General features: G+C 40.8%; 1 protein-coding gene across 1 annotated transcript in view; it reads left to right on the top strand.

Moving 5' to 3' along the window:
• The window catches only part of Abca13 (ATP binding cassette subfamily A member 13), a 446,515-nt gene that overhangs the window by 342,442 nt on the left and 91,258 nt on the right, over nucleotides 1-12,815 (top strand). The window contains exons 53-55 of the mRNA XM_052734499.1: nucleotides 3,156-3,409; nucleotides 7,113-7,308; nucleotides 10,418-10,527. Of these exons, the coding sequence (XP_052590459.1) occupies nucleotides 3,156-3,409; nucleotides 7,113-7,308; nucleotides 10,418-10,527 (560 nt within the window). The remainder of the gene's footprint in view (nucleotides 1-3,155; nucleotides 3,410-7,112; nucleotides 7,309-10,417; nucleotides 10,528-12,815) is intronic.

Raw genomic sequence — 12,815 nt, forward strand, 5'->3', positions numbered from 1 at the left:
TCAAGAGAGAGCGAGCATGTACACATCTCAGATCTTAAGAGGTCCCTTTCTTGGTCACGCTCCAGATGGGAGCAGGTACCTAGCAGTTACCTGCTGCCTACTAGGGACAGTGCTTCACGGGTGAAGCACAGACAACTACCCCTACACAATCTGGGAGCCAAGTGTTGAGCATGCCACCCTGTTGAGGAATACTTTAGAGTCAAACCCTAACAAGCTTCAGTCCAGTAGAGTTGCATGTCCTAGTAGAATCCAGGGAAATATATGAGTGACCTTGTCATTTAACTTCAGAAGGAGTAATTGATTACAAAAACTTCTGTGGTGTTAGGGGAACTGCTCCATAAGCCAGGGTAGGGCCATGTAGGTATTCACTGTTCTGTTACCAACACCCTTCTTAGAGATCCTCAAATGTTGACTTATTGGTGGTAGGGAAAGGGATACTATAAAGTATGCCAAAGTGTCACTATATCTTGGTTTGAAATCTTAAGTAATATGGGCCACAACCCTGTCCACACTAGCATGATAGCATACCTGAAGAATGATGTCAAAGATTTATGTAATTTAGTACAGTGTCTTTCCATGTGTTAGAGAAAAACACTGCTCTGGGCATGGGCTGTTCACCAGGGAGCCATTTTCCTTGTGGAGGAAATGTCTACCAGGCATTAGAGGCAAGCTGAGATCCCTTCTATAGATACATCCTATTCATTCTCTCCCTTTTCCCTCTACCCTGGCCCCTTCACAAGGCTGTCCTCACCCTTGGCTTCTGCTTTAAGCCATCATTCCTGGCTTGACTTGTGGGAATGGGCTTCAGACTCTGGCCTCTCTTTAGCTCTCATATTTCAATCCTTTCTTTTTCTGCTTGTTATTCTCATCTCTGAGCACATTGTGCTCATGAGTCTCTTTGCTGGTTTCATACTCTCTGCTGGCTCAGTAACTCCCATGTGTTCGAGCCACAATCTGCACAATTCACCTGGGAGAGGTACAGTGCTCCTAGTGGAAGGAAATGCTAATATTCCTATTTCCAGCTAGAGAGGGATTGAAGCTTGCCCCCTCTGGGACAGGTTCACTCCTTGTGGCTGGGTTCCAGGCTTGACAGACTCTCAAATGATGGCCAACATTATCTCCTATTATCGTACCTTATGTTTGTGCAGAAGCAGTGGAGAATGTAAATATCCATTTTGCATTCAATGAGGGCAATGATCTATTTCAGTGATTATTTAGAGATTGAGTTTGACAGTAATCTGTATTAATATTCTGAGCCTTTAAATAGACAGCTTACCGAACAATTCATTGGCTTTAACTTGAGGAGAACATTGAAGTCAGCAGAAAAGGCGTAGAGGCCCCATTCCACCCTATCGATTTCTAATGTGACATGGGTTATTGAGGATCCTGTAAACTGTGGTGGGAAGGAAACCAGGTCAAATACAGATACAACTAGGAGAAAGCCAAAGCCAGGGCAGCTCTGGGAGAATGAGATAACAGAAGAGAGGTAAGCTAAGCTAATTCTCAAAGGAAAAGGAAGGTGAATCACTGGGAACTAAAGAAGAGGTCAGCCAGGAACGGTTCCATCCACGAGACCCTAACAGCATGGTAGATGAAAAGACATTATTATCTGCAATTATAGACAGCACCTGAAAGAATCAACAGGAAATGGATGTTTCCTGGAAAAAGGAGTCCACGTCACTCAGCAATTAGGAATGGAGGACATTTGACTGGATTTTCTTTGATCTTTCTCTTTCTTTTACTCCTTATTGTGACACTGTTTGCTGAAGCCATTTAACAGTATTACAATACTCATTCTAATTGATATCAAATGTTCATTTTCATGTTAAAAAGCATTATGAACTTGTAAAATTAGTGGAAGACATGAAGAACGGCCACTGTGCTCTCAGGTCATAGCCAGAATAACCAGTAATAACCACTGAACATGCAGACTGTGGTGTCAATGTGGCTCTTGTCTTTGTCAATGTTGCCAAAATACTGTTAAGAATGATATGTCTTGGGTTGTTAGGCAGGTCCAGGCATGTCTTTCTCTCCCACAGATGAATATCTCTGCTGCAACCAAGAAAATGTTAGCAGGTTAAAGTTTACAGCTTTTATTTCTCTACATATTAATATGCATCAATTGCTGCCATCCCCAAATCAAACATTTGATTTGTCAATCCATGAATCTGTGTGTGTTTTTTTTTAAATTAATTCAGCCTTCACATATAGCACAGTCTTTGTTAATACTTGTGTAAAAATCACTGTGGGTGAGTTATAAAAGCATTGATGTCACCATACCCTGTCATTAATTATCAGTTCCCAAGGTTCAAAGCTGCCTATCCCGGACTATCACTGATAACAGCAATCCTTTCAGGCAGTACACTAATTGACACAGGCATAGATCAATGTGACTTTAGATGTAGTTTTTCCTGAGAGTCCTGTTACAGACTTGCAGGCAGTTGCCATTTAATGTATTCACACAGGGAAAAGCGGGAGAGAGAGCCAGTGGCTCTTTCTCTTCCCCAAAGACACGAATTTCATTGTAGAGATTCTTCCCACGGCCGTCATCTACCCAAAACTACCTTCAAAAGACCTGACTTTCTAAGCTACTACATTGGGAATAAAAACTTAACATATATATCTTGGGAATGGTACAGATATTCCATTCATAAATTCTGCCCTTGGGTTCCCAAGACTCATGGCTTTCCCAGGTGGGCATCACAAACTCATTCTGTCACTGTGGCTCCAAAATAGCTCACTTATTATGGCCCCGATTCTAAAGCATAAAAACCTACCATCTACTCCATAAACTTCATCAGTTTATTCAAATGCGAGTAAGACTCAAAAATATATTTCATTCCAACTTCTCTCCAGCTGTGAGCCAGTATAATCAAACATATGGGGCAGGTATAGGACACACACCCCCAGTTCAAAATGGAGAAGAGAAAGAGAAGGACAATAGATTCCCATCAAGCAAAACCTAGCAAGACATACAGCACAGGATCTCAGGAGTAATCCTGTCTGGCTCCATGACTATCTGAGAGTGTTTCTGCATAAGAGGAGATGGCAGACTGGAAGGACAGCCCCAGTCAGGGACAACGGAGAGTTATTAGCATATGTTACAAAAAGGAATAGCTTTTCATTTCATCTCCCCCACCCCTTTTATTGTGCAGAATTTGCAGAAAATCTACGATGTCCTCAAGTGGGTTTTTACTATTTTTCCTCAATTCTGCCTGGGTCAAGGGCTCATAGAACTCTGTTATAATCAGATCAAGTATGACCTGACTCACAACTTTGGCATTGATTCTTACGTGAGCCCCTTTGAGATGAATTTCTTGGGCTGGATCTTCGTGGAGTTGGCCTTACAGGGCACAATTCTTCTCCTCCTGAGGATTCTGGTACATGGAGACCTTCTGCGATGGTCAAGGTATGTACTGAAGGACTCATGCTTAATGCCTCTGACTATTGAATAAAGAGTGAGGAAAAGTCCATCTGGAGCTTCAAGGTAAAGAAATGTGTCTTATTGGCATTATTATGAATGGTTCTAATAAGTTAAAGGTTTTATGTTTCCTTTTTCAGTGGGTAAGTATTAGTCACCAACTAAATGGAAAAAATTTCAAAAGATAAGGTGCCAACCTTTAAAATAATTCTTTCAATTATTTGGTTGTCTCAATTTATTTTCCGCTTTGAAATTGCTTAATTTTTCCATTATTTTGTAACAACAAAAGTGAATTTGGTTGAAACCATAAAGTAATTCATTTTTATAACTAAATGGCATTAATTTCTAGAGTCAGAAAGGTATAGGACTTTAGTGCAGAAACCACATGACTTCGCCAAATGCAGTTCCTCTGTTCTTGTTTTTGTGAAGATGCTGAGAACTCTGTGTGTAGATAGATACACCAAGATGATTGCCAACACACACACACACACACACACACACACACACACACACACACACACACATACACATGGAGTTTAAGGTAGCTTTGCAAAGATTCTAAAACTTTGTCAGATAAGGCACAGTGGTTAAGAGCACTGCTGTTCTTCCAGTAGACCCTGGTTCGATTCCCACTACCCACATGGTAGATCAAAATTATCTGTAGATCTAGTTCTGGGGGATCTGATGCCCTCTTCTAGCCTCCAAGGGCACTAGGCACACACATGGTGCATAGATATAGATGCACATAAAACACTCATGCACATAAAATAAATACATAAATATTTAAAAAATACATTTGACATCTAGAAGGAAGTGTGTTTTCTTGTGCAGGGTCCCCACTGCTGCTTTCCCCTCCCCCACTTAATGGACTGATCCTCTCTCTGTTTTTGGTCCTCTGATTCCCACTTCAGACAGAGGTTCTCCCCACCCCCACCTCTCTAATTTTATCTTTTTGTTTTTCTGAGACAGTCTCTCAAAGAGCGGCATTCTTTATGGAAAATCTATTACCACCTTGCCACTAAAGAGTCTGTTGCAGATTATAAAGCCCCATTGCTAGTATTTTTTGGGAAATCCCTTCATATGTATTGTTTTCTTCTCAGTCATTTCATGATATATTTCTTTGCATAATACCCCAAGGCTGCTAAAGTAGAGAACCATTTTGAACACAAACCCCCAAACTCTTCTGAATTTGGACATGATTATTTGGGCATTTGCTGATTTTCCAGAGCTGAGTAGAACTCTGGAGTAGAATTCTGAACACCTTTTAAGTGTAATTGCTTCTGTGATAATCCTTAATACTTCAGTCTGTTTAAAACCCACAATGGAGAATCCCTCTGGCAGCTTCTAGATTTCTCAATCCTTCTACATTATCAAAGGAATTTTCTTCAATGAAAAGACTTTTTGTGTTACTTTTACATCATAGAGGATATTAGTTGGATTGTACTTTAGAACAATGTCTTTGATATCCACAGCAAATATTCCTTCGTGTTATGTTGATGTGAAGGGCAAGGATCAGAGGCACTGTCTACTCTTCTGCTTTCTTATGACTCAGTATCACAATGATTGTGAGCTCCAATTTTTATTTAAATCCAAATAGAACCCAGTCACTAATCAGTGCTGAATATGAATAGCCAAGTTTCTCAGCAAGTCCTTCTTAGGGAAAATTATACCAGTTTTAGCTAAAAGTTAGAGAGAATGGGATGAGACTCTTCCCTCGTGGGAACCAGATAGAGCCCACCCTTTCTACCTGCCCTATGTGTTTGTTACCAGCACTGTTGTGAAACCCACTTCACTGCTGTCCTCTAAGCTGCATTGGCTTCCACCTGCACACTTCTGCTGTCTTAAGATGGCAGGTCTCTATTTGCACACAGCCCTGGCCCGATACCAGCTCACACAGGTGTGTGGGGGAGCTCTTGCCTCTTTTTGCTACAGTCTGGAGCTTGGCTGTGCTCCCTTAAACCTTAAGCAGGCAGAGTTAGAACAGCCAGATGGTCCAGATACAAGCTGTGATGAATTACCAGGACAGGCCTGCTGTGTTTACTGCCCACCTGGATCCTTCTGTTGCACTATGATTGGAGGATGGCTGAGCAGAGGTGGAAGAATTAGGAAGTTGGTCTGTTGGGTGTTACCCAACAAGCTTTTGCTCGTCCTCTACCCCTCAGAGTGAGGAGAAGAGCTAAAGAATGTGCTGCCTGGTCCCTCTCTGAAGCCCAGAGTTGCTTAGTTTGGGGGATGTGATCAGCAGACATAAATACAATTTTCTAGGTGATTCTCATTGAGGAGAGGATGTGAATCTTAGATGCAGACCTTTGAGTTATCAGCAGAGGGAGAAGGGTTAATGGTGGTCTTTATCTGATAAAGAGAAATACTAATCAAGCAGAAATGTATAAGTTGATGGAGTTTCATGAAATGAATTAACTCATCTAACCCTCTTTTTGTTAAGTTGAATACTTCCCATGTTTTTTTTTTTTTGTGTGTGTGTGCCCGCCTCACTTTCTGCTTCTGAGTAATTGCCCCCTGGACAGCTATCACTCTCATTTTTTTATCTCTTTTGATTCATTTGATATGTCTTCAAACATTGTATAAGTGACAACAGACCCTTTTGAGGATCTAACCACCTTTTTTCATCTGTATCATGAATCATATGTACTTTTGTAAAATGTTGATTTCAGATGTGGAAAAATAATCCTGAGTAAGTCGTTGGGATGGCTCCTCTGGGATGACTCCTCTGGGATGACTCCTCTGGGATGACGCCTCTGGGATGACCCCTCTGGGATGACTCCTCTGGGATGACTCCTCTGGGATGACCCCTCTGGGATGACTCCTCTGGGATGACTCCTCTGGGATGACCCCTCTGAACTGACAATGGTTCTTTTCTCTTAGCTATAGTGCTCTTTCGTTTTGAAATAATTTGAGAGTTGTAAAAAACATTGTAAACATTCTCCTCTCCCTTTGAAGAGATGATTATATCCTTTATACCAACAGATCACACTGAAAACAAGGAAATTGATGGGAGTATAGTGTGAACACTGTGATTGGTTTGTACCTAATCATTAAAATGCAGGCACATTATAGTTTGTTGGAGAAATGGAAATTTACTTGAAAGTTAAAAATACCCAGATGGAAATTCTAATGAGGACCTAGCAGCTCAGATTCAGAGTGAACCAGTTGGACGCCATGATCAGAGTTGTGCTCATCTGGCAAATATCTATTGAATACTATTTGCAAGATGTGCAAAAAAAAAGCTGACTGTCTAACCCTTTTATGCAATCCAATTTATACTATAAATTTAATATTGGTTACTTTTATATATAAGGTATGTACACAATCTATTTTGTTACATATTTAATAAACGAATTGATCACTATGAAAATACCTATATAAGTTAATATTTTATAATAATGAGATCAGTATTTTTTTGGCACTTACCATGAGGCCTGGCATGACTTTATTATTCCCCAAATTAAAATCTTCCTCTAGCATTGATGTCTCATAAGTTCTGCTGGTAACATACACACACATTCTTTGATTGTGGAAAGGAAGTTGACTTTCCATGGAATCAGGATGATAGGGCTAAGATGCCCTGATAGCTCATGGTCTGAGGGCTCTGCCTTCTGTCTCCACAGGTGTCATTTGGTGACCATCCCAGGACTGTCCCAGCTGGATATTAACTCTGCCTTTGTCTTTCCAGGGTCCGCTCTGCCCCACAGGACACAATCAAGTCTGCTAAGGACATAGATGTTGAAAAGGAACAAAGGAGGGTGCTCGAAGGAAGAACTGGCGGTGACATCCTTGTGTTGTGCAACCTCAGTAAAAGTTACAGAAGGTTTTTCAGGTGGAAGACCCCTGCTGTGCGTGACATTAGTCTGGGCATACCACGAGGCGAGGTAACACAGCTGCAGTTTTTACCCATTTCCCCTGTGAACCTGTCAACTCTAGTTGTAGCTCGGTTTGGGCAGTCTTAGAATATCTGAAATCACAGCAGGAAGCAGCCTCCACATTCCAGAGATTCCTACAAGATCACAAAGGGAAAGCTGGAGACAGGGTCTCAGCCTAGTGGAAATTTGCGGATTAAGTCAAAACTTATTTTGTTTCATGATTCTCTAAATTTTGTGTAGCTGCGAGTTTTAAATGTGGTTTGACTTTCGCACTCAATGACTTTTTATTGAGTACAAATATGTTTTAAAACCCAGTTAAAGAAGGAACCCACTTCTTCTACTTACTTAACCTATAATTTTCCTTGAGTGCCCAGTTAAATCCATCTAGAGCAGTGGTCCTCAACCTTCCTAATGGTGCAACCCTTTAACACAGTTCCTCATGTTGTGGTGACCCCAACCATGAAATTATTTTGTTGATACTTCATGACTGTTATGAATTGTAATGTGAATATCTGTTATGCAGGATATCTGATATACAATCCCCAAAGGGGCCAAGACCCACAGGTTGAGAACCACTGACCTAGAAGAATGCTATTCTGGAGGGTTAAAGAATGTACATACCATAGCAGCTGTGCAGAAATCTTTAATCAGAATTGACAGAAGTTGTATAAACCGACTCTTAATTAGACTCAATACATAAAGGGAAATCAATCCTGGAAATGATTACCTTTAATTAACTTAGAAATAAAGAGGCACCTTGCATCCTGGGAGAAACCCAGTGGTTACATGGCTATCTTATTGCCAGCTGTGCCTTCCTGCTGAGCAGATAATCCAGATATGAGTACCCTGGGGTACATAGAAGCATAGAAGCCCACATAAACCAATCTAGGAGTGACCTAGATTGCGACCATGATTTCTAGAACAATTGGACAAAATGTTAAGGATTATTTCTTAGCTATTGTTTCTATTGATTTTTTTAGCTCTGTGATCTAACATTATTGAATTTTGAGTTAAAATTAAATCAATTTAAATTGATATTAGTTTCTTTACTATCTATCCATGGCTGTTTTAAGCCAAAGAGAAGAAAGAAAGAAAGAAAGAAAGAAAGAAAGAAAGAAAGAAAGAAAGAAAGAAAGCCAGCCAGCCTTGGAAATAGGCATGGTGTTTTTCATATTTGCGGTTCCATTTGGACGGTTTGTTGTCAGTGTTACCATCAACTAAAGAAGAAGAAAGCCTCAGTTCAGATCAGTTGTAGAAGTTTCCATTGTCTCAGGCCTGTGATGGTCCACCTCATCAAGATAAGAAGGCAAGCTGAGGGAAGCTGCTCACCTCATGGCCAGCTGCTAAAAGGATAGAAAAGGGAAGGACCAAGTTCCAATATTCTGTAAGAGTTTAATATCATTGAGCAAAAATGGCCAATTAGGCACACCTCCTGTGTAATTCCAAGCCCACAGACCACATCTTTAGCACATGGGTCTTTAGGGACTTCCAGGATCCAAACTATAGTGTGGTCTCTTCTCTAGGATTTTATGTGCAGCACGGTTTGATTGCCTAGATGGGAAGTGCCTTGTGAAGAAAACAGAGATGACTACGATGTAGGTCCCTATCCCTCAAAGAATCAACAAACTGGTTGGTTGGGAACTAGAAAATCATAAGCAGATATGTTATCCTGTGTCTAGACAGGGTTAGAAAGTACTGGAGTAGTGGGCTTCAGTGATTTTCAACAGTGCAGGATGGCAGGTGCACCAGCAGGAGTATGGAAGACTGTTACTACAAAAGCAGGCTTAGCCTGGGCTCTAAGGCAGAGATGTGCTCTGGAAAGGCTCATAGGACACCTCAAGTCTCAGGTGTGGTAGGCCTGATAGCAGTGACACAGGCAGGTCTGGCATGAGATGGGCCCCTATATTAGATGGGGGAGAGAGCCAGTGATGTTGGGAGAAATGTGGTGACTGAGGCACACAACGATTAAGGTTATTGATGTTGTCCAGAGGCTCATAATAGAGGTAAGTGATAGGTGGGCATGAAGGCAAAGTGCAGAAACAGTCATTGTGCAGGATCTGAATATGGAGGAAGCTACATGGTGTCAGTAGATATTAGCACGCAGACATCAGAAAATGTACCTGGGAAGATTTGTGGTCTAAGGATGAGTTTCAGTCACATCATAGCCAGAAGTGCAAGACAGGTACTAGGTCTAGAGAATGGGGTGAAAAAGTCATTTTCACATAGAATGTAAGACAAGATTGAAGAAAGAAATCAATTAACTGTCAAAGTATAAGATTGGAGGTTGTTTTCTTAGTTAATACCAGGATTCTCTTAGGCTCTGAGTATGAAGTGGATTTACAGCCTCTTTGATGGAAAAGTGAAGGCATGCAGCTACCAACAAGATCTGTCATCTATCTATCTATCTATCTATCTATCTATCTATCTATCTATCTATCTATCATCTCTCTCTATCTCTCTATCACCTCTCTCTCTATCTCTCTATCTATCTCTCTCTATCTATCCATCATCTATTTATCTATTCATCCATCATCTATCAATCAGTCTCTCTATATATCTCATCTATTATCTATCAATTATCATCTATCTGCTATCTGTTGATTAATTTTTCTATAATTTATCTATTTAACTTTTTATCCACCCATCTCCATATATATTCACCCATCTCTATATTTATCCACCCATCTCCATCTCTCTCTATATATATCTATAGTATGTGTGTGTGTGTCTGTGAAAGAGAGACTCAGAGTGGAAGATAGAATAGTTTTAGAAAACCTACAAAAATGAAACCAGAAGGAAAGCAAGTGCCACAGTGACATAACTTCCAAAGATGCTATCATGATGATCTCTGGATAATTTGGATTATTGTTACTTACTACTCATTCTATTAAATTTTATATGCCTCAATTTATCTTTCTTTAAATTAGTGCTGATATTTTCACGCACAATTGCCACAAAAGTATTCAAAGCATAAAGTGCCCTTGTACAGCAGCAGGGTTCCGTACTGCAATGACATCACACATCAGAAAGATCAGCATACCATCAAAGCAAATGCTGTTTCTAATATAATACTTGTTGTTCTTCACACTTTGTGTTTAACTTCACATTTTATTCTCAGTGCTTTGGGCTCCTTGGTGTGAACGGCGCTGGGAAGAGCACAACATTCAAAATTCTGAATGGTGAAATTCCACCGAGTTCAGGATATGCCATCATCAGAACTTCTCAGGGGTATGATCCAGACTTTATCATTTTTCCTGCCACTTACGATGATATCAAATCAAATCAGGTAGCCCCCAGACGCCCCGCCTCAGATCTGTGGAAATAAGTTTAGAAACACTATTGTCCTCCAAATGAGTTTTCTGTTTGCCACTTCCCCAAAGGGATGACTAAATCTCCCTGTAGCAGTGACTGAAGCTCAACCCTTCAGCCAAGAAGACAAGACATGTTTCCCAATCTTAAAATCTGTTGTCGATATAGGCATCATGCCTACCATTTTTAATTTAAGCATGCTGACATACTTTGTGTTTACATCTAGTTTTAACTGTTATCTATGTGTTCACATTCATGCACGCCTATATGTGTAGAAAGATGCACCATGTCCATTTAGTAGGATGATAGAACTAGGTTCTCCCTTACTGTCTATGCCTTAGCTAGCCACAGATTTTTGGCCCAATTAATACTACAAGTTGATTGGTGTGAGATCTCATTATTGTTTGTATTTTACTCACTATTTGCCTGACATATCATTTGTTCTTTTAACAATGGTGTTATTACTGTTGGTTATTCATTGAAATAGGAATTCTTAGTACATGTTCCTCTAATGAATCTTGTCCAGATTTTATGTTTCCAGTATTCTTTATCAGTTTCTTGTATTTGACTTTGTTTTTATGGCTATGTGTATATATATATACACACATATATATATATGTATACACACACACACACACACACACACACACACACACACACACATATATATATATATATATATATATATATATATATATATATTAGTTATAGTTTGTCCCACTATCTTACTGTGGCTTTTTGAATCTTGAGTAGTGTAAGTGTTACAGCTCTGAGGGGACAGGTTTCCCCAGTGGAAATGTTGCAGCTCTGAGGGGAAAGTATCCTGGCAGTTGGGATCCAAGGAATACCACAAGTCACACGGCACAACAAACCTCACACAAACGATTTATTGAGAAAGACACAAGAGGGTGGCTGCCTCTGCTCCAGGGAGAAGCAGCTGAGAACTGAGCAGGAGGCAGGCTTTATATAGAGTTTCTTGGCAGGGGAGGGTGGTGAGGGGTGAAGGGGTGTTCTAAGACGGCCTGGGATTGGTGAGATTTTGTGGGAGGCTCAGGGATTGGTGGGATTTTGTGGCCTGATTTGGGCTTTTTTTCTGTAGGGCCCAGCTTGGCAGCCTGCATCTTGAGGAGCTGGAAACTGCTGTTATGCTGCTAGAATAGTCTGGGGGAGCAGGGCCTGGCAACTCATGCACCTTGAGGGGCTGGGCTTGGATTTAAAGAAGTCTGTGGGGGGGTGGGTGGCCATTAACTAGCATACCTTTACAAGCAGTTCTTCCTTTTCTGAGGTCCTAAAGCTGTCACCCCACTTCTCTTTTCCAAAGATTCATTGTTTTAATGTATTTAGTTTCTATTGGAATCTTTCATGTAACAGAGATATAATTTGATTTATTTCCTATCTGAATAGTATCTCAAACATTTTCTCAACAAAATACCTTTGCTCTTTAGTTAGCAGCAGCTCTCCTGTCACACTGGCTCCTTGTTTGTGCTGTGTGTTTGGCCCCAACTGCATTTTTCCAAGGAACATCTCAATGTATCTCTTCTTCCTCTCCCTTAGTTTTTATGTGGACTGTTTGAGTCTAGGAACCAAAGTAGCACAAGGCAGATCAATAAGAGAATATCATAGAAGTTTTAATTTTTGTTTTCTAATTGAAAATAGATTCTTCTCTCATACAACACACCCCAACCAAAGTTTCCCGTCTCTCTGCTCCTCCCAACTCTCCCCAACCTCCTTATTCCCCCAAATCCACTCCCACTCTGTTTCCTTTCAGAGGAGAGCTGGCCTCCAAGAGACAACATCCAAACATAACAAAATAAGATACCATAAAACAAGGCAAAAACCCTTGTATCTAATTTGGACAAGTTTAGCAGGCAAAGGAGTCAGAAACATACCTGCTGTCATTGTTAGGAGTCCCACAAAAACATCAAGCTAACAGCCATATCATGTACCCAGAGGACCTGGTACAGATCCTGCAGGGCCTGCTGCCTGCTGCTTCCATCTCTGTGGGCCCATGTAAGTCCTGCTTACTTGATTCAGTGGACAGTGTTCTCTTGGTGTCCTCCATCCCCTCAGATTCCTATAGTCTTCCCTCTGCCTCTTCTGCGAGTTACCCAGAGCTCCAAAAGGAGTGACCTGATAGAGACCTCCGATATAGTTTCTCTTTCCACATAATGCCTAGCTGTGGGTCTCTGCACCCAGAGGAAGTCTTC

Source organism: Peromyscus californicus, unplaced genomic scaffold, assembly GCF_007827085.1.
Source record: "Peromyscus californicus insignis strain IS unplaced genomic scaffold, ASM782708v3 Scaffold_13__1_contigs__length_99412109, whole genome shotgun sequence".
In the NCBI taxonomy this organism is placed as follows: domain Eukaryota; kingdom Metazoa; phylum Chordata; class Mammalia; order Rodentia; family Cricetidae; genus Peromyscus; species Peromyscus californicus.